Source organism: Physeter macrocephalus, chromosome 11, assembly GCF_002837175.3.
Source record: "Physeter macrocephalus isolate SW-GA chromosome 11, ASM283717v5, whole genome shotgun sequence".
In the NCBI taxonomy this organism is placed as follows: Eukaryota; Metazoa; Chordata; class Mammalia; order Artiodactyla; family Physeteridae; genus Physeter; species Physeter macrocephalus.
Window position 1 is genome coordinate 90,466,168 of NC_041224.1, and position 23,030 is coordinate 90,489,197.

General features: G+C 39.4%; 1 protein-coding gene across 1 annotated transcript in view; it reads left to right on the plus strand.

Annotated features, from left to right (window-relative positions):
- Positions 1–23,030, plus strand: part of FBN1 (fibrillin 1) — a 254,695-nt gene that overhangs the window by 157,178 nt on the left and 74,487 nt on the right. Inside the window, exons 20-33 of the mRNA XM_024115513.2 lie at positions 439–558; positions 781–918; positions 1,763–1,813; positions 3,478–3,603; positions 5,391–5,618; positions 7,313–7,438; positions 7,558–7,686; positions 8,508–8,633; positions 8,737–8,862; positions 10,051–10,173; positions 11,439–11,564; positions 13,542–13,667; positions 21,616–21,738; positions 21,892–22,014. Of these exons, the coding sequence (XP_023971281.2) occupies positions 439–558; positions 781–918; positions 1,763–1,813; positions 3,478–3,603; positions 5,391–5,618; positions 7,313–7,438; positions 7,558–7,686; positions 8,508–8,633; positions 8,737–8,862; positions 10,051–10,173; positions 11,439–11,564; positions 13,542–13,667; positions 21,616–21,738; positions 21,892–22,014 (1,791 nt within the window). The remainder of the gene's footprint in view (positions 1–438; positions 559–780; positions 919–1,762; positions 1,814–3,477; positions 3,604–5,390; positions 5,619–7,312; positions 7,439–7,557; positions 7,687–8,507; positions 8,634–8,736; positions 8,863–10,050; positions 10,174–11,438; positions 11,565–13,541; positions 13,668–21,615; positions 21,739–21,891; positions 22,015–23,030) is intronic.

The following is a 23,030-nucleotide window of genomic DNA, read 5'->3' on the forward strand; positions in this document are numbered from 1 at the left end:
GGCCATGGCTCACGGGCCCAGCCGCTCCGTGGCAGGTGGGATCTTCCCAGACCGGGGCACGAACCCGCGTCCCCTGCATCGGCAGGCGGACTCTCAACCACTGCGCCACCAGGGAAGCCCTACAATTGGCATTTTATTTGCCATCATTTAATAGATGAAGAAAATATTAGATATGTGCTATTTGAGTTAGTAATTCAGAAATCACACTTACATTTGCTCCAGATTTTCTGAATAAAAAGATTCAGCCATGTGCTGAACATAGAGATGTGCTCAGTTATTATTTTTGGCATTCCATCTGGCCTAGAAAAAAAAAAATCTATCTAGGTCAGCTTTGCTATCTAATGAAGACTATGTGGTAGCAAAGGAGACCAAAGTTTAAATATTCATTTGTGCCCAAGACTAGTTTTTAGCAGTAATGTAGACCGGTTTTTGTTTCAGACATCGATGAATGTGAATCAAGTCCTTGCATTAATGGAGTCTGCAAGAACAGCCCAGGCTCTTTTATTTGTGAATGTTCTTCCGAAAGTACTTTGGATCCAACAAAAACCATCTGCATAGGTATTTGTCTTTCTGAGAATGATTTTCCTATGTTTATCAGTGCTGCTGTATTTAATGTCTGCTTTTATTGCAAAAGGGTTTCAGTATGGAAGAACAAAGTTTTAAATGATCATTATTCCTTGTTTCATGATGCTATTCTTGCTGTAATTCCAATGCACATGTATGAATTTTTGATATAGATTCTATTGTCTATTAAATATCATCACCCCCTTGCCCCTGCAGAAACCATCAAGGGCACTTGTTGGCAGACTGTCATTGATGGGCGATGTGAGATCAACATCAATGGAGCCACGTTAAAGTCCCAGTGTTGTTCGTCCCTTGGTGCTGCCTGGGGGAGTCCGTGCACCCCATGCCAAGTTGGTAAGAGAAGCAGGTGCTGCAGCTCCTGTGCCCACTGGGGCACTTTGCTCAGAAAGGGGAAGCCGAGAACTTTGTTCATTTAGGTTCACACGGGAATTTTAGAAGATTTCATTCTGATGACCTCAATGAAACATGTGGCTGAAGAGGAAACTAAGAGAAGTGTCAAGGACAATAATTTTATGTGATTTGGTTAATTTATTGTTTTCCATCACCACAGTGTAATGTAGTTATCTAGAGTTGCTTTCCTAGATCAGGAATTCCTATTGGCTCTCTCAGGAACCTCATGATTAGGGGTCCTGAACTTTTTACAGGCACAGATTTTCTTCCCCGCAAAAGGATTGATGTAAAGGCACCACTGTTCATCACTAAACTAAAGTTGTTGCAAAGCTGAGGTTTGAGAGCCTTGCTGACTTAATGTTTAGATATATAAATGTGTGCATTTATATAGTGTGAATGCTGCAGGGCATGAGATCTTCCAGTTCTAGACTTTGTTTTCCACATTCATGTTACAGTAATCCTATAGTGTGATTCATATTTTAGGGCTAATAGCAAGAGAGAAATCGAGTCAATTTCCTTCTCAGTCATCACCTTAGTTTGATCTTTAGAGTACCTTTGGGTCTTTTAGGATATCTCAGATGAATTGAGCTTTATTCAAGGAGACATTTCATTCTTCTCCTTCACCTATGCAATCTCAGAGACACTTTGTCGTCTCAGACTTATTCATAGCAATAAAATCGATTTCATGTTAAAGGTCCTCTTTCGTGTTTCTTATACCATGTCATACAATGTCTGGATATTGTTACCTCAAATTTGTTTTTTGCTTTTTGTTTGTTTTTTGGTACAGATCCCATATGTGGTAAAGGCTATTCAAGAATTAAAGGAACACAGTGTGAAGGTATTTATGATTATTTATAAATCATAAATTTCTGTGTGCATGAAGAATGCTTGTGTTAACTTGGACTGGATAAAGCTGTCATATAACTTCCCAGTGAGAAATGTGTAGCAGGGGGAAAAGAATAATGAGAACTGCCGAACATAACAGACGTGAGTTTCACAAGCATATATGCTATTGCCAGCGTCAGATCACTGTGGCCAAAGGGCAGCGTGGCTGAAAATGCTTTAGGCTGACCATAGTTTTGAGTGACTACAATTTCAGACTACTACCTATGAGGAAGACAGAAAAGGAAGTTTTTGATGAGGCTATAAAATTTGCATTTTTCTTGGTTTGTCCTGGGTTTTTTTTGTTGTTTGTTTGTTTCATGGTCACAGATGATGAGAAGGACACACTCTATTGCCTCATTTTTGAAAGTCAACATGGATTCTCTCCAGTTTCCTGTGATTTTTTTCACATGGAGTCCCAGATAGACATAGGTCAGGGTGACTAACACAACCTGACATGACACAGCAGCTGAAAAATTTTTTAAACAGCAATTAGTCCCATATGTGGAATGAAATGAACTTTTTTTCTCAGCTAAAATAAAGAGGAACACTACATCCCCCACCCAAGGTCTTGTTTTCCAAATGATGACTGAATCCTTTGGCCTCTCTCTGGTCCAGACCCACTGTTAATAACTTATCTGACCTCAGCAGCACATTTTGGTACACAAGTGGCCAGAACAAAACAAAACAAAACAACCCAAAGGAGGTAAATTTCCCCCTCCCAATTTATTTCTCTTATGAGGAAAGATTTAGAATATTTTTTTCAACATCCCTGGCTTGGAAAGTTATTTCTTCTAAATAGAGACACAGTGTGTGTGAGTTTCTTGATGAACGCTCCCCTTTTTTGGCATTTGCAAGTAAGTGCCTTTCTTTGGGTTAACTTGATGGTGAATATTTTTCCAAAAAAATGTGCAGAGAACATAATGCTCTCCATTAAGCAAACTGGGAAGGACTAGTACATTTGAGACAGATGCAATGAATGATGAATGAATGAACATGAGCATCTGCCACCGCTCCCCAACTCAAGCTGGGGCTTTGACCCACCTTGACCACCAAGGCTTTGACAGAACAGCCTGAGACCATTGCTGAGTTAGAACTAGATACACACTTTCTTGGGATGTCTCAGCACTTCTCAAAGGAGACTCTTTTGACTGGCCCCACATATTCCTCGGTGATGGATTTTTTTTCTATGCTCATCTTCAAGCTACTTCTTCTTTGCTAGTTTGAAAGACCAGACTTCTCTTTCTCTACTCACTTGCAGCCCTCTGGTCTCATAAAGCTAATTGTACGGCCCCTGGGAGCCTTACCTGAGATGTCTAGAGTACCCAGACCTGTCCCTAAGAACTCCCACCAGCTCCGTGTCTTTACAACTCAAAAATTACTCCCTGAGACTGATGGAGAAACTGTTATATCTTTGGTAGTAATAGGTGGGCTCAGTCTGGTTGCTTTTCAAACATCCCAGAAATTCTACATGAATTATTTGGAGGCACACTAGTTTTGTAAACTTATCAGGTTTAAAATGATCTTTTCAGTTGTGGTAATAATATGACTCCATGAATGGAATGAAGTAGAATGATGTTATACAGATAGATTAACTTCATGCTTTTTTTTCCTTCATAGATATAGATGAATGTGAAGTGTTCCCAGGAGTATGCAAAAATGGTTTATGTGTTAACTCTAAGGGATCATTTAAGTGCCAGTGTCCCAGTGGGATGACTTTGGATGCCACAGGGAGGATTTGCCTAGGTAAATACTGTTCATTACTTTTCTAATGAATATTTCTTAACGATTATTAAAAACTCAGTTAACAAGATAGAGCTGAATATTTGGTTCCAAGTACAGACACACACACATCCCAAATTCAGCATTTCTATTAGGATGCATTGTGGTTTCCTTGACAAATAGCCTTCCTGACTCAGCTCTCTATTAATTCTTTATAAAAAGAGTAGAGAACTTGTCAGTGAAGAGGAACTTTCGTTCTTTATTGTTATCCATCACAGTTATTATTCTAGAGCTCTTAAATCTGCCCTCCGTGGGCCATGGACAGAGATTTCTAGGTGATTGGTAAGGAGAACACTTTTGCTTAATTGGAAACTTTAGCCTTAGCCTGCTAGGCAGGGCTGCTTTAAGCCAGAAGGACAGGTCTTTGCAGGAAACTCTTGTGGATATCAGGAGTGAAGAGTGTAACAGCCTGAGGAGTGAACCTGAGGGAACCAAGGCTGTTGTCAATATCAGCCATGATGAGATTCTCCATGACAACTGCTAGAACCCAAGTGACAATGATGTGGAAGAGACTGGACACCAAACCCTGAATTCTTAGAAAGCTGCCCTGTGGACTCATAGTAGCAGCAGATTTGAGATCCCACAGTCATGCTTGTGGGGTCTTAGGCTTATTCTGGTGTTACTACTATGGCTTCTGATTGCCAGGAATATGTCCTTTGGATCACTGGTTTCAGAGTCCATGACTCTGGAAGTGATGCTCAGCCATATTGTGTATCAGAAACCACTCTGAAGAGCATCTTTAGTGAAGGACCACTGTAGGTGGTTGAAAGAGCAGCATGCAGTTAAGGGATTTGCATCCTTTATGAATTAGGATTAATCAGCCTTTAAATATAAAACTTTATGGTTTATAATGTAGGCAATACAGAGTAGAAAAGCTGGAATTCAGAGGCTAGAGTCTTTTCATAACTATGGATGTCAGTTAACCCTATTCTGAGTCTTAGCTTCTTTGTTTATGAGGTATCAGCATATAATGAGAACACTTTTCCAGGTTCTTCCGTTGAAACATGCTTCAGTGTTTAGTTTAGGATTCATTTTGAAATTAACCATCTTAATTAATAGAGGCCACCCGGATGTGAAGTTGCTCAGAAGGCTTCAGTAGCTTTCTAACATTAAAGGAAGCTCACACTCCCAGAAGTATCCAGAAGAATGTGCACAAAAGCACATGTTGAGGTGAAAGAAATACTTGAGAAGAGGAGTGGATGGCTTTCCTTTGCTGTTTTTCCTCTTTAATCACAAGTAGGGCAGTCCTCATTTCAGAGTTTACTATTCCACCTCTCCAAAAATGAAGTGGATCTGAGAAAAAGGTGCTGGTGCTAGCTGAGATGTTCTCCAACAATAGAGACTGCAGTTGGCTTTCAGCTAGAGAGGAGATGTCAAGACATCATGGAGTGCATGCACTGGTAATAGGCATGGTCTGTACAGGGAGAAAACATCTCCCAAAAGAGCATTGCAGGATTTCTTCGAATACTGCCCCTTATGTAGAATTATCAGAAAATACCTAGAGTTCAAAGGATCCTTGCCGCAAGAAGAGGTGCACATAAATAAGAGCTGCCAGCTAAGAGTCTTTATTAAGAAGGAAAACCCACCACCAAGCCTAGGTTCCTTTGAGGAAAAAAAAAATTAATTTCAGTCAATAAGTTTGTCGTAAATCGTCATGTGTCCTGCACTTGGCCTAACAGGACGTTGGCAGTTTGCGACAGTGGAAACAGAGTAGCTCTCCTCAGCTCCCCTCCGTTCGTCCCCTCTGGCAGATATCCGCCTGGAAACCTGCTTCCTGGGGTACGAGGATGAGGAGTGCACCTTGCCCGTGGTTGGCCGCCACCGCATGGACGCCTGTTGCTGCTCCGTCGGGGCAGCCTGGGGGACCGAGGAGTGCGAGGAGTGTCCCCTGAGGAGCACACCTGAGTACGAGGAGCTCTGTCCCAGAGGACCCGGATTCGCCACCAAAGAAATTACAAATGGAAAGCCTTTCTTCAAAGGTACAGCGGTTTCACTGGTTGATTACTCTTCTTGTAGGTCAACAGGATGCGTTTTCAGGAGCACAGAGTTCTACTGACAGAATTACAGTGAATGTCATCAGTGCGGTCATCCCTGGATCATTTCAGCGTGCCTTCTCTGATTTCTGAATTTTATAAGGCAAAATGTTCACTCTGTCACGGATTTTCTTTTTCTGCACCTCAGGACTTCCTGAGTCACTTGCCTCTCCCATTAAGCGTTAAACAGATTTTAATACTATCCTAAAGCTAAGCATAAACGCAAGAAAAATCTTCTTGGGAGATGTTTATGCCATCTACTAAAGCCCTAGAGGTAACCTTTATCTGCTGATTTGAAGCATCCAAGTCACTGTGGTCCACCTGACTATAGATAACGGTGTGAGAAACCCAGTGACAGGTCCTCTTTGTCCAAATACAGCAAAATTCATGCCTGTGGCAAACACTCCAGTGACTTATATTTCAAATTTTATTTTCTTATGCTATAATATAAAACCCATGTAAAAAAAAAAAGGAAGTTACAGATTTAATCTAATTCCAAAATTGAGTTAACTTCTTATGCACAATGATACAGACCTTGTTTACTTCAGCACATGGAAAAATCATAATTGGTTTCTCAGAATTCCGATTATTCAGGGAGGCCCAGCTTATGTTCTCAGTATAGAGTTTTGTGTCGGTTGCCCATTGTGTCTGGACCTACTTATTATACTTCATAACTAAATGGATTTCTAAAAATGGGAAATGTGTATATAAATATCACTTAATTATCCTTATATTAAAAAGTGTAGACTTTTTTTCTACTGAGCATTTGGTTCAAGAAGTCCTGGGGTTAAAATTGTACTGTCTAGAGAGACAGTTTCTAGACGGCCCTCTGAAATGTCTCTTAAGTAAATTCAAAGGAACTTGGATGATTTGCTTGCAAAAGCTGTGGCAATCCATTACTGCAGAAGGACTAGATGTTCTTGAGATTTAATCTGCCAGTTCTGTATCTCATGACATTAGGTAGAAATGAACTTGTATTTCTTGAGCTCTAGGTCTTGCTTTACAAAGGCCCCTAAAAGGGGAAACTCAGATTACTCAAATTACATGTTACATATGTAGTCTCCAAGAAACTCTTGTACACATTAATTATATTAATGCAAACTTCACATTAATTGAGAAAATATTTTAAATTAGTACACATTATATGAGAACATGTTTTAAATAGTATACATCGTTTGTAAAGAATTAAAATTATAAATGGCATCTCCTTTGAAATTCTTATTTTTAGGTATTAAAAAAAAGCATCAGAAAGCATAAGTGAATATCTCATTCCACTACATACTCAATTGCTTGCTGTAGGACAGTATATTTGAAAACCTTCCACATGCCTTACATATAGACACTAGTGGTTTAGAATTTCTTATTCTTTCATTCAGCAAATAGTTCAGCGTTTGGTGTGTGCTGGGCTTTTAGAAGTCCAAATAAACCCACTCTTTACTTCTTCAATAATACTTTCTAAAATGTACAAGTTTAAAAGTTTAGATCTGTTTACAAAGTCCTATTTCTCATGGATCATCACACATTTTTTCAAATGAGTAAGTATGACCAAGACCCTCTAACTTCCTGGGTTTAAAATGGGGTGTTGAGATCTCCTAATTGGTCACTTAATGGACTTTTCCCACATTTAATTTTCCTCGAAGACATCAATGAGTGCAAGATGATTCCCAGCCTCTGCACCCATGGCAAGTGCAGAAACACCATCGGCAGCTTCAAGTGCAGGTGTGACAGTGGCTTTGCTCTGGATTCTGAAGAAAGGAACTGCACAGGTCAGTGAAGGGGCTCACCCTGGAGGGATACCCTTTGGAACTCTTGGTCTTAAACGTGTTGCCACAAGAAGTAAAGCTATCCTGACGCTCATCTGCTGCCACTTGCTGCTTTTGTGCAGACATCGATGAATGCCGCATATCTCCCGACCTCTGTGGCCGGGGCCAGTGCGTGAACACCCCCGGGGACTTTGAGTGCAAGTGCGACGAAGGCTATGAAAGTGGATTCATGATGATGAAGAACTGCATGGGTGAGTGCGTGACCATTTGATCAGCCCAGGGAAGAAACATTCCAAGAAGCTTTGGTGACTCATCGCCTATGTCGGTTCTTCCTGCTCCCCCAGTGCGCTGGTCTCCTGACCAGTGAGTCAGGCATTGGACTGTGGCAGAGAGAGACTGACATGTGGAAGGAAGGAGGGAATTCGTGCTCTGGGGCAGCGGGTGGCCTCAGACACCAGGTATGGGTCCCTGAGAAGTGAGTTTAACACCTGGAATAGACACCCCAGGGAAGAGAGAACAATGCAAACATAAGCTATATTAGGGGTCACGTTCTAGGGTTTCTGTTCATCATTTTTAGAAAAGGAGATTGATTAAGATAGTTTCATTAGATCAGGTTCCCTAGCAACAGGACTGAGATGGGGGTATTTTTTGAGGGAGTGCTCTTAGGAGGAACCACCTGTAAAGAAGTGAGGGAAGCAGCTTAGGGCAGGGGAAGAAGAGAAGCAAATTGTTCCACTGGATTTTAGCTTTAACCTGATCCCACAGGGGCCTTGGAGTGTGAATAGTACCCGAGAGCTGTCCCACCCCAAGGCCAGGAGGCTGAGATTCTATACTCCCACGTCAGTTCAAGCAGATATTGGCCATGGGCAGCCCACAGCATGGGAGCGGGGTGTAATTTCTCACCTCCCAGGCATTTCTGAGTGAGGTGGATAGCGGTTCTCCAAGAAGGAAACCTGTGAGCCGTTAGCAGCCAGAACTCCCGGCAACTGGGCAATGAGTGCACTGGCTTGGTCGTGGGGCCCTGGCAGGACCACCACCCACAGCTTCAACAGGGGTCATTTTCACTTTGCAGATATTGACGAGTGTCAGCGAGATCCTCTGCTGTGCCGAGGAGGCGTGTGCCTAAACACTGAGGGAAGTTTCCGCTGTGAATGTCCTCCTGGCCATCAGCTGTCCCCCAACATCTCAGCATGTATAGGTAAGCAGGAAGACCACTTACCTGCCGGCAGTTGTTTGGCCCACACCCCTGCCAGAGTCAGAGGCTTACGGCTGGGTGCTTGGTATTCTCATCTTCTATACAGACATCAACGAGTGTGAACTGAGTGCGCACCTCTGCCCCCACGGCCGCTGCGTGAACCTCATAGGGAAGTACCAGTGTGCCTGCAACCCTGGCTACCACTCCACCCCCGACAGGCTGTTTTGTGTTGGTAAGTTCTGTATGGTATGTTATTTATTTTCTTTAGTCTCTTTCTAAAGCACTCAAGCAATGTTCTCTGAGTTGTTTCCATCGCTAGTTACTTTTACTTAATCTTTCCTGTTTTCCTGGAAGGAAAGGTCTTCTCCTGGTGGCTCATGATCTTTAGCTCTCACCTCCCCCATCTGTTTAAAGAACCAATTCAGTGAAGCCTGTACAGTGTTTTAGCTCTAGCAAGTATAATTTGACCCATACTGCTTTGACTAGTGAACGGTAGCACACGCTTTGTTTCTGCCTATGCACACCCAGGCACATCAGCCAGTGATTACTAAGTACCGCCTGAAATAAACACAGCCTGGTGAGTGCCGGGAGGAAGACAGAAAGCTTAGGGTGTGATCTCCACCCTTAGGTGGTTTGGAGCAGCTCAAAGATTCCAAAGAATAATTATTGGGAAGAAGACCATAGCGTGTTTATAGCTTACAGTGCAATAGAGGCCAAGTCTGGCAGTCCTTAAAATGAGGTTTTGTGGGACAAGCGTTTTGCTTTGTGGCTGGCCCTTAGGAGGTTTAGTTGTGCTGGGAAGAGCGGCACAGAAAGCCCCATGGCTTTAGAGTCAAAGTGAAACTTTGTAGAAACAGCCAGTTTTTGCCTGGTTTGAGGTATACCCCATGTGGAACTGCCAAGTCTCACATGGTTTCTACGCAGAATCATAAATCAGCCCAAATTCTTCTGAAGCATGGCCCAAGACAACTCAGAACTCCAGCTCAGGTCCTTGAAAAGGATTGGAACCTCAGCCAAACTGAATGTCAAGTTTGTAACGGAATCTGTGACCCAGAGAATTTCACCCACGTGCCCACTGTTGTCACTGAGATATGTTCTAGCGCCCAGCACTTCTCCTGCATTGTGTGTGGCACACCATATGTTGTGTTCATCTAACTCCCCAACTGCAGTGTAAATATTATGAAGGCAGGGAGAGTGTCCATCTCATTCACTGTTAGATTCTCATCTGTAGCACATAGTAGGTGTGTAGTTAATATTTGTTGAAGGAACCAAACAATGCAGTGACTTGCAGTTGCCCTGGGATGCTTTTATAATTTTGTATTTTGTTTTGTTTTATTTGACCCATACATACCTGGAAACTTCAAACATGTGCCATCATCACAAACACAGAGGAAGGTGATATTATTTTCCTTTTTCTTAGACATCGATGAATGCAGCATAATGAACGGTGGCTGTGAGACCTTCTGCACAAACTCTGAAGGTAGCTATGAATGTAGCTGTCAGCCAGGATTCGCACTAATGCCTGACCAGAGGTCCTGCACTGGTAAGTCAGTTTTAGCTTCCTGGGAACTCTCTCACTAACAGATCCCATGTAGAGTGGTTCAGGGCCTGGGCTTTGGAGTCAGACAGTCCTGAATTCAAATCTTTGTTTTGTCACTTTTTTGGCTGTGCGTCCTCGATGAAGATCCTTGGCATCTGATCCCTCATCTATAAAATGGGGTTCAGATTGCCTGTGTGGAAGCGTATGTACAGCACTCAGCATAGTACCTGGCGCATGCTCAACAAGTGGAATATAAAATACATTTTCTTCATTGATCAGAGTTTTGAAGAATCTGATCTCATGGCCTATTTCAGTGCTACTCAGGGTGTGTTCCTTGGACGGGCAGCCTCAGTACCACCTGAGAAAGTGTTAGAAATGCAAAATCTCAGGCCCTACCCCAGACCTACTGAGTCAGAAACTCCTACGGGGGCATCTCAGTAGTCTGTTTTCACAAGGCTTCCAAGTGATTTTGGATTTGTGCTAAAATTTGAGAACTGCTGGTCTAATTTACACTGCCTGTTGTATCACATGGGCTAGAAGAGCCATGTAATCAGCCGGAGATGGGAAATGAAGTGGGTAATGTAGATTTTAATTTTGGCTCAGGTTAAGAAGAAAACTTAGGTTTAGGAACCAAAGTTATTTTATTGGACCTAGTAAAATCTACATTAAAAGCCCTAGATATAAATTTAGCTATAAAAATTAAATTTTGAAAATCTAAGCAGATATGCTTATTTCAAGCATTTTTTACCTTAAAATATCTGTAAAAAAGCAAATAATGGACATTAGGCATTTAAATTTGACAATTAGAAAAATAAGATTCATAATCATTTTTGAATGATAAATTTGTATCAGAGATAAAAGTGCCAATTAAATGGTGGTCTTTTTTTTTTTTCTTGAGTTTGGACTTTACTTAAATGTTTATTACATTTTATTAAAATTTTATTACATATGTAGTACTAGTAGTAGCTAATTTATTGAACACTTAGTATGTACCAAGTACTGATGTGCATTTTTTTTTTAATGATGGTCTTTTAAGTGCATGTGGACCTCCATCCTGAACTGTATGTTATAAATCTTGAAAATGGTTCTCCCCTTTTTTACCCAAGATAACCTGATGGGATAATTTATGTACAGTGTCATTTGGATTTCAGAGCTAACAGTCTTATGCGAGCAGGCTGAGTTTACTTGACTTGGGTCACTTAACTTTTTCATCAGTGATTAATGGAACCCTATCAACAACATGCCATTGTTGGTTTTATTCTCTGCAGACATTGATGAGTGTGAAGATAACCCCAATATCTGTGATGGTGGTCAGTGTACAAACATACCTGGAGAGTACAGGTGCTTGTGTTACGATGGATTCATGGCATCTGAAGACATGAAGACTTGTGTAGGTAAGCAAAAAAGACAGAATTTTCCAATTTGCTAGTTATTCACAAGCACTGTTAAATTACATAAAGACTTGTTTGGGTAGTGAATAGATCCTAAGGGAAAAGTAAGAATATTTAGGAGCATAGTACTAATAATAATCCAAAGCTAGCACTCCAAAAAGCAACTTTCTTGTGACTGTGATATGATGCTCTTGTCAGATATGTTGTATGGTCAACTCCAGTGCTTGACCAACTAACCATTGGTCAACTCCAGTGACCAAAAGACATTTCTTTTATGTCTATGCATTATTTCTGTCCACTTAACCCTCCTTTTGCTGTGACTAGAGTTTAGGCTTTTAAATTGTTTGCTTTAAGGCAAGCAAAACTTATTTCTGACAAGAATGCAATAAATTCTAGAATGGATTGTTTTGGAGAGTTTCTATTGCTGTCTTCAAATCTGTCAGACTTTTAAATGTAATATCTAATCTGCCTTTAATCCCCTTTAGTATATTTTTAATCTCAGAAATTGCAGTTTTCACCTCTAAAAGTTTGATTTGGGTCTTTTTTTTTGATATCTTCTGTGTCTCTACTTAATATGTCCAATCATTTCTCTAGCTTTTTAAATACAGGAATACAGTTATAATAACTGTTTTAATGTCCTTGTCTACTAATTCTATCACCTGTGTCAATTCTGGATCATTTCAATAAATTGACTTTCCTCTTCATATGGGCCATATTTTCCTCCATCATTGAATGCCTGGTAATTTTTGCCTGGATGCCAGACATTATAAATTTTGCCTTACTAGGTTCTGAATATTTTTGTATTCCTAAGCTTTATTTTGGAACATAGTTATTTGGAAACAGATCGGTTCTTTCAAAGTCTTGCTTTGAAGCTTTTAAGCAGCAGTTAGGGTAGGGCTAATTTTTTCTATTGCTGAGGCAAGATCCTTCTGGATACTCTACTCACTTCCCTGTGAATTACAAGGTTTTCCAATCTGGCTGGTAGGAGAAGGCACAATTCTACGCCTTCTGGGAACTCTGATGATTGTTCCTTCTAATTCTTTTGGATGGTGCTTCCTCCAGATTCGAGAGTTTCCTTACATGACTATACTGATCACTACTCATCTGGGTGCTTGACTGGGACCCTCTGCAGATCTCTGGAGTTCTCTCTCCTTCTCTCTCTCTGTACATCTCTTTTCTGTCCTTTACTCAGCCCTATGAACTCTAGCTACCTGGGCCTTCCCCCTCACTTCTTCAACTCATGGACATTTCCTGGTTCCATCTGTCATCCCCCTCCCTATGCCGTTGCCTTAAAACTCTCCCTACACAGTAATCTGGGGCATTTGTAGAACCCACCTAGTTTGTTTTTTCTCTCAGGGATCATTGTTTTTGTTGCCTATATTGTCCTTTCTTGTTGTTGTTATTTTAGGTGAGAAGGTAAATTTGGTTCCTATTACTCCATCTTGGCCAGAAGCAAGAGTCTAGAATTGAAATTTTAAAAATCACAAATTACCGAATATTTGTGCAGTCCTAGAAATTAAAGTGAATGTCATAAAAAAAGATAATTTTTAATTTGGGAAAGAAGTGAAGTTTGTAACTATCTGCACTAAGACTACTAGTTTATCTATCTTTTCTTTCAAGATATGGAACTAAAATGTTGGCATCATGCAGTCTGAATTAAAATTTTCATCTTGCAACGGAATATGCTGTTTTAAAAAGTTTTCTAGACTGTCCCATAAACAGGCTCTATCCCCAACCTCAAGTCAGTCAGTTTATTTGATTACTTGACCTCCTGCTTGTGGCCCAGATAAAAAGCAGGTCTGCAGGGTTAGCCTTCAATGTAGGAAGCAAATGTGAACGGGCTATGTAAATATACTTTTTTTTTGAGTGAAAACATTTCATCTTTTCTATTTGTTTGTCATAGTTGCTTTATCTCAGGGGAAAATTTTCAGTGATATCAAACAAATGGTTATATTTATTAATAATATCTGTATTTTACAGATGTCAATGAATGTGATCTGAATCCAAATATCTGCCTAAGTGGAACCTGTGAAAACACTAAAGGCTCGTTTATCTGCCACTGTGATATGGGATATTCGGGCAAGAAAGGAAAAACTGGCTGTACAGGTATGTTTTTTCAAATTGAACAATAAAACCATAAGTGGTTAAGAGATTGCTACCATAATTATAGATTAACATAAGTTTAAAAACTATTAATATTTTAATTGCATTATAAAGCATTTTGTATAGTATTTTTTCATTAACTTAGCCTGCACTTCTCTGAAATTTGTCATACTTTAGATTGGATCTAAGGTGAGGTTTTTTCCCCTTTACCTGTTAAAAAAAGGCATATGAGATAAATTACCACCATAAATAACACTGTAAATGTCAACGTTTTATGAGGTTAAAATAACATTTTTATATCAAAGTAGTTAACGTGCTAACTGCCAAACATATCCCTTTCTTAAAGCAGACCTTTCCCAATAGCCTCCATTGCCATCCCTTTCATTTAAGGTTTTATAAGTGAAATTACTTTTTAAAGAAACACATCCTATTGTAAAGCAATTATACTCCAATAAAGATGTGGAAAAAAAAACCCAACACATCCTACAATTCATATATTTCATCAAGTCTCATCAGTCTTCTAGTTTCTTAAATTAATGTGCTTTTGTTCAATTAAGTTGCTTTAGCCCTAATTAGTCTTTATTCGTGGGACTTAGCAAATCTCATGAAGTGAGAATTAAACCATTAATTTTGCTTGTTTAACACCAATAGCACATAAGAAGGTCTTTTCACAATATTTGTAGGAGATTATTCTGTTAAACATCAAATGGAAGCAGTCACTCTGAGTGAATGTTGTTCTTTCTAAGTGTTCAATTGATGTTTTCATACTTGAGGCAGTGATGCTTAGTACATGGAACAATAAAGTTTTACTGTAGTTACCTATAGTAATAAAACAGATTATGGCATATAACATAATTTAAAACATAATGGAGACCATGGTGGGCTTGAATTAGGTAGCTGCATCATTTCTTTACAAATAATAGACTTTAATTTCAAAAGCCAGTTTGGCAAGCCATTGTGACTTAAAACAAAGGTTAAAATATTTGCAGATTGGCAGTGTGGTACAGGTGCAGATCCTTTTCTTAATTATATCAGCGTTTTTCAAGAAAGTTCCCAATATATGCATTATCATTTTAAACTGTTCAGTTATGCAAAGTTTCAAATATAGATATACAGACATCACCAATAAATTACTATTAGTTCAAAAATGACAGATTGTAGCCAAATTATAAAAAGAAGCATGTAGCTAGAATGCTTTCATGCTCACTACATTAGTCTTCATATGAAGCATGTCTAGGGGTCCATTCTGATAAATGGCACAGAGTTTAAAATCTCTAGTCCTCATGTGGTCTCTGGGGTACAAATGATGCTTATATCAGCATATCTGTGGTTCAAGATTTATTTTTAGCTTTCATTAAAAATATAGGACTTAGGGTAAGGGGTGTTGGTCTGGTAGTAATGCAGGGGAAAGTAGGACAGTTCTATATTGCATTTTACCTAATAGAGGCCAATACCATTGTTTGGCAAGGTTGAACTCACTGCAAGTCAACCCAGAGAACCGTGATTCTTATGAAGGGAGAAGTTAATCTAATGGGACAGTCTTCATTCCCTATAAGAAAAAGATCTCTAGAATTTCATGCTCCAAATTCCCACTAACAGAGGCATGTGCAGAGGCTGACTGTTTTAGGCCTCTTATCATGAAGAAAGCTTAAATTTTCATGCAACATTAATACCATTTTAGGTACATGAGGTATAATGCATGTAGTGCCCTTGGCACAGTGCTTGGCATACAGTAGCTGGTCAGTAAATAGTAGCTATTGTTGTCCTTAGAAAATGAGACACATAGACACAGTGTCTAGAAGCCATTTTAATTAAAAACATAACTTCCAGTCTAGCAAAATTCTGTACTTCTATTTACTGATATGCTTGAAATCAGTTAAGAGAAGGAAAATCTTACTCTGTATATTAAAAGGCTTGTTTTTCATAATTGAGTTTGCACAGATACTAAGAGTATAGTGACGAGAGCTGTGTACTCCACATTAGATGAGATGACAACAGTTTTACATTAAGAACAGCAGTCTTTTAGTAAATTACATGAACAGAAACATGGATTTGAAGTCCAAGAAATATTCTGTATCTTTCCCCAAGGGCCAACATCCCCCCTTCCCACTTTTAAATTATAGCCTAAAATGATTTTTCAATTGCATAAAATTCAGCTAGTACTGTAGGGAGAAGAATTGAATTTCATGGTCCTTTTGATATCATAGTAGCATGGTATATGATATTCTCATGTAAAGGAGTAGACCTCTGGATTTTATTCCTAGTTCTTTTACTGGTTCATGAGCTTGAAGAAATCACCAGGGTGCTCCAGAGTTATGCAAGTGTTCCCCTTGGGTAAGCAGCCCTGCAGTGAAGTATGGAAGGAGAGGGTGTATTAGGGCAGGAAGAAAAAGAGGTTCTCTGTAAATCCTGCTATTAACAACCAAGGGTATCACATTTGATTGGAAATGACTTACACAAACAGGAATTGGCAGCAAGTTTGGTATACTCAAAAACAAGTTTTAAAAAATCTGAGCCAAAATGTTTTTTGAATCCCATGTAACTAGGGCTCTTTTAGCCTGCTTTTAGTTTAAAATTTGTGTCACTCACAACTTAGAATACCATCAGGTTACCTTAGTGATAGTATGTTAAAGACAAGTGTTTATAATGTCCCAGGCAACTAATGTAAATAGAGATATGTATCTTGCTTAATGGGATAAGCAAGCCTCACAACAAATAACAGTGAAGAACAGACCTGGAACTATGTTTTGATGACAGACAAGAGAAATATATCTACTTCTATTTCCATACATATATAATATGTATATATACATATCATATGTACACATATATTTTAATGAGTACCTTGTCAAGGAATTATAAAAATATGTATGCTATTTCATAGGGAGGAACTTTGTTTCACAAGAACTTAAAAAATGTCCTCTGGGTTCCATTACAGCTTTGTCTAAATATTTCAGCTCCCTTGTCATTACTGATTGTTTCCATTTTAACAAATAAACATGTTTTTTTTCCCCCCAGTCACTTTAGCAGTGTTCAGAATCCACCCACTGACTTACATTCCCAGCCCACACAGATGTTAAGTGTTTCTTTTTTCTCCTTAAGCTTTGTTCATATCGTGGATATGGCTGAGGGGAACGTTCGATTTAATGAAGGGAGAATGTTCATTTTCCTGTAACCTAGAACACATCTCTTCTATCCTTGGCTTCCGGGGGCTGGATTACAGTTTTTCTGTGGCCCACACATACAAGGCTTCTGATGCCCATTCTACATAATTGTAATCAGACAACAAATTGAAAGAAGAAAAACTAGGTTGTTGCTAGGCGCCATCCTTGGTGCATCCTGGCTTTCTCATGCTAATCTGTAGGAATGTACCTACCATCACATGCTCGCTCACTCAGTCAGTGAGTAAGGCATACAATTAAGATCAGGATTGTTTTCAGTTAAAATAGCAGGATTGCTGGGCAGCTCCATTTCTCAGTCGTTCAGCTTTTCATATGAGACATGTTGCTGTTGGTATAGTCCATGAAAGAGAATCACGTACTTCAAAACCGCCAGCACTCAGTGAAAATTTGCCTCATTTCCTTCCAGCTCCTTATCACTGCTAATTGTCCTCCACTGGCTGTCAGCCTGTGAAAACTCTGTGGGTGTTCAGTTAAATAGTCGTGGCTCAAATTTGGGTCCAAACTGAAAAATCCAAGTAGCCTTCACGTTTGGCCTCTCCATTCACCCTAACGCCCTCTTCCCCAACGCCTCACCAAGGAGATTCCACAGTGTGCCAGCCCTGCTGGACTAGGGTTCTCGTGACTGATGCCCAGATGGCAGGAAGGCAGGCGTTTGTGTGGGTGGCACAGCCTCTCCCGCCACGACTGTGCGAGGAAGCCAGAGCAGCTCAGAGCACAATCTCTTTCTGGAATGTCAGATTAGTGGAACACACCCAGAACCTGTGCATGGGGTCTGCTCAGACCACACCCTTGCCCTTCACGAGAGCCATGCAAGTAGGACCTTTGAGTCTCTGTGAGGGAGCTTTGGTGGGGTGAAGGAGGTTGCAGTGTCAGCCCTAAATTTGAATTTCTTTGCTTTTCTTGGCATGTGCTTAATCTTAAAAAGGAATTTTCTGTCTGGAGCAAACTTGTGGGGGAAAGAGAACATTTGTACAGAAAGAGATGTTCTTGGCAAGCGTGTGCTATGTTTCCCTCACATTATTGAAGAGTGGAGTGTTTGAATATGGTGTTTTTGTTTGGTTGTTTCCCTTATGGCTCAGTTTCCCCTTCTGTTTGCTTTTATAACGAAGTACAGTCTTAGGCCCAAGTCTGCCGTGGAAACAATTAATGAATAATAGTTGGTGTGTACACGCACACACACACGAAGAAACCTTTTATTCAGAGATGCCTTTAGACATTACGACCAAGTCTTTCTAAGTCACTTGTGACATACCGGTAGTGTAAGCCGTTGAGATAATGACTTATACAAAGAGTCACAAAATGGAAAATTGAATACGGGCACCTGAGTTACTCTTCCGTCCTAATTCCAAAGCCCACGATACACAGCCTCTTGCAAATATAATTTATTTTCACCCTGAAAACATTGTGGTAAAACTGCAAATATTTTCTTGAATTAGAAATTTATGTTCATATATTATTCATGATAACAATAAGGAGGGAGACTCTCCTTTTAAAAAACAATAGTTATTTTCTTAATTGCAAGATTAAATATGGAAGGTAAAAAACCCACATGAAAATAAGAGTATCTTTGGACGTTAGAAAATTGAAAAGAAAAAGATAACAGGATTACTAGATTGACAGGCTATGATCATCTCTGAAAATTGTACTTAGTAGAAAAGATTAGTGAATATTTCTATAAGTCTGTTAATACCACCAAGATTTTGAAAGCAGACCTTTAATCGGGACTTAGAATAAAGTCCTGATGTGACTAAAGAAATCAGCTTGATTCGGCAGCTGTGGCTCAAGACAAAAAGCACCAAACAGGGGAAGGGAAACTGGGTTCCAGGTGCTGCTGGCTCTGCCTCTCACTGACCTTGGGGCCCTGACAAGTTCCTATGCCTTTGGGGACCCCTGTTTCCTTCTCTGAGAAACTGAAGATTAGGAAGGTCAAATTCTAAGGTCTTTGCACTTAGAAAATTCCTTGATTCTTTAACATCTGGAGGTTTCAACACTTAGGCAATCGAAAGTCATTGTTTCTACCTAACTCAGAAATCAGGACAGATAAAGGAGGGACGTTATGGCAGCACACTGCAAGAGTGGTGCTTTGCATCATTAACTCTGAGGGGAGTGATTATCTGAGGAAGAAAGAAGTGTCTGTGGCCCTGCCTGGGAGCCCTTAGGTCAGGCTTCCTTTCTTAATTCCCTGCCTATTTACCACTATGATCCCGGGGCTGGCCTTCCTCCTCATTTCCTTGGAATGTGCCGTGCTCAATTAGTCAGTTGATTAAAGCTCCCAGTCACAAGTTTAAAGCTGCCTGGTATGTGCTTCCCTTGACCTGCCTTAATAACTCTGTAGGTTCATGTGGCTGCCAAGGTTACATTAAAATTCACCTACACAATACGTTGTAACTGTAAGAACATTCTTCTAGGCGTGTTTTCATTTTATACTTATTAGTGATATTGCAAAATATTCTTGTAGGAAAAATAACATTATTTTATTTTGTGTTTGCTCTAGAAGTTATAACAAAGCCAAAGATCTCAGGAGCATTTCAGAACTTCAGATGGAACATTTGGCAAACAGCATGTTTCTAAACACTTTCAAATCATTTAATTGGGCTTCTTAAGTAAACAAAAGGGTAAACATAAGTTGCTTGCCCAGTTTATTTTTCATGTCACTATTCAAGTGATCACTGAAAATTCTTGCAGCATTTCATATGCCAAGATTTACCTTCTTAACCTAAGTTTTATGTTAGACATTGGTTTCCATACAGAATCATCGTATCCATACTTAGTTCTTGTTCTTAGTTAATGAAAAAGTTGGTTATGAGGTTAAGTGCCTGTCTTTCATTATGAAATAGATCAATTTCGGGAAATAAGATTCTGGTACCAATTCCAATAATGATCACCAACTCCCTGGCTTACAGTTCAACTCAATTCTGACAACCACCTACCTGGAGATAGTGTCAGATTCCACAGGTTAAGGACTCAGTCCCATAAAATTGTCCGCACTTCAGATGCCAGTCGCAAGTCTAGGTTGTCTGTTATGAGTGCTTCTGACCAGTTGGCTATAAATCAAAGGTTCCCACCACCTCCCTGAATTTGATTAATTTGCTAGAGTGGCTCACAGAACTCAAGAAACCAGTTTACTTGTTAGATGTATCAGTTTACTATAAAAGAGTATAACTCAGAACAGCCAGATGGAAGAGATACATAGGGCAAGGTATGGGGAGATGGCACAGAGCTTCCATGCCATCTCTGAGCAAGCCATTCTCCCCAGATCCTCACTGTTCACCAACCTGGAAGCTGTCCAAACCCTATCTTTGGGGGTTTTTCTAGAGGCTTTCTGACAGAGGCACGATTGATTAAATCATTGACCTTTGGTGACTGATTCAACCTACAGCCCCTCTGCTCTCCCTAGAGGTAGGGGGTGGGACTGAAAATTCCACCTCTCTAATCATGCCTTTGGTTCTCTTGGCAACCAGCCCCCATCCTTAAGAGCTTTCCAAACGTCGCCTCATTAACATAACAAAAGACACCTTTTTCACTCTTAGCACTTAGGAAATTCCAAGGGTTTTAGGAGTTCTGTGCCAGAAACAGGACAAAGACCAAATTTACACTTCTTGTTATAAATCACAATATCACAGGAAACAAAACATATTTTACTTTATAATTTATAGTCTCTTCTTTTTTTTAAATTAAATTTTATTGGAGTATAGTTGCTTCACAGTGTTGTGTTAGCTTCTATTGCACAGCAAAATGAATCAGCAATACATATCCCCTCCCTTTTGGATTTCCCTCCCATTTAGGACACCACAGTGCATTAAGTAGAGTTCCCTGTGCTATACATTATGTTCCCCTCAGGTACCTATTTTATACATACTATCAGTAGTGTATATGTGTCAATCCCAATCTCCCAGTTCCTCCAACCCCACCCCTTTCCCCCTTGGTATCCATACATTTGTTCTCTACATATATTCTCTTCTATAATGCTTTTATATTATAGAATCTATCTTGGCTAAATTTGGAAATGGAATTTTGAAGAATGGAGACTTTTTGAGAATTTGAAGTCTTTTAGCAATGTGGCCCTAATCTGGTTCCCCCTTTACTGAAAAATCTCTCTTGAATTGACTTGAGTTTTACAGGAAATATGCAAGAAGGCTTGGGTCCCAAAGTGCTAGCTAGAGAAAAGATAGTTCACACACTACCTTAAGGAATATTCTCTGCAAATGCTTGAATTAGCAATACCTAAAGTAAAACTTTTATAGAAATAAAGCGTGATTAAATAATAGTGTTTTACATTTAAGAATAAAATATATTTAGTGTATAGAATATGATTGAAAAAGTTTTCTAACATGCCAACAACATTGTACTCCTTTGTCTATATGAGATATGAAAGCAATGTGCATCATTTCTCTATAGTTGATTTAATAAAAATATTGGGAATAGAAACAAATGACCATGAGAATTAATAGGATAGAATGTTAGGCAACTCACTTTTTAAGATCTTCAACTGGAAGGAGCTTCATTTTGTTTTTCAGTGGCTGGACACTTACATTAAAATAATGGAAAATAATTAGAGTTAACAACAGCAAGTAGCAGTATGTTATTCTTTTAAGTTGAAATTTAAATCTGTTCAATTTATGTAGCATATACATGTGGATGCTAAACCAATCTATGTTATCCTGTGAGAAATGTGAAAGCAAGTCAACTTTTGAATATTGCTAAGTTATTTAAAAGACCCAAAAGCCATCTTTGCTAAACTCTTTTTAAACCGCTGGTTATTTTTCCAGACATCAATGAATGTGAAATTGGAGCACACAACTGCGACAGACATGCTGTTTGTACCAACACGGCAGGAAGCTTCAAATGTAGCTGCAGCCCCGGGTGGATTGGAGATGGCATTAAGTGCACTGGTGGGTTGGAAAATAACAGAAACTGCTTCTCATGAACTGCATGGATTATAAATATGAAAATATCAGTTCTGTAAAGAAAAATTTAATTTGTGTTTTACTGATTTTAAATGTCACATTTTCTGCTCATAATGATGTGTGACCTCTTTCCTTAAGATCTGGATGAATGCTCCAATGGAACCCACATGTGCAGCCAACATGCAGACTGCAAGAATACCATGGGCTCTTACCGCTGCCTCTGCAAGGAAGGATACACAGGCGATGGCTTCACTTGTACAGGTAGGCTCGTGTTGGAAACAGCTGTGTCAACGGCAGTTAGAAAAGCAAGGTACTCGACGTCTTTCAAACCATCAATTCTTTTCTGAAGGCTGGGTCAGTTATAGACAACTTGGAACAGAAAATATTGGTTATTTGAAATGACATTCCTGTGGAATGGAAATTTGTAGCTGACTCAATTAGGGAGACCTCAGAAACTAAATATATATTTACATAGATGTATATATAGTTCTATAGTTGATATATGTGTCACTGTATGTAATGATGTCATGAGTTTAAAACAAATCACACGTCCTTTCATAACCCTTAGACTTTATATTTTTGTGCCTGTTTCTCACTGCTGACTTGTTTTCCATATTAAAACCAAGGGTGAACTTGCTGTAGGAATCTATGTGAGGAAAAGAAATTAGACATTCTGGATCCGATCAACAGCGTATGTTTTTCTTCCACTTGCCATCGTTGTTATCATTCCACATTAGTATAAGTAAGAATTTCATAACTGCTTTGAAAGGAATTCATTCACTTCCAGTTTTACAATATATTAATGACATTTTCTTCTCAGTGCTAATGGTCATAGAATTAATGCAAACTATTACATACATTTAAATATGTATGATTAGAAACACGATTATAAAGAAATGATATATACACTTATCATGACCATGTATATACAGACAGCACTTTTTAAGTCAGGGCATTGGTATTAAATAAGATATTGAGGTACATTTTTCATTGGCCGTTAGGTAGCATAGAAGCTCATAGGACCTGAAGCATCAGTTTATCCTGAGAACTCTGATCTCAAGAAGTCATTTAAACGTAAAAGGGGCTGAGGGCCAGTAAGTGATTTACCTGGATTTTGTTTTAGCTCACTAAAAGTTTTATCATACTTGAAACTGTTTTTGCTTAACCCAGTGAAGTTTTGTCATCATAAACTTCCCATTGCTTTTTTTTTTTTTTTTTTTTTTTTTTGCTGTACGCGGGCCTCTCACTGTTGTGGCCTCTCCCGTTGCGGAGCACAG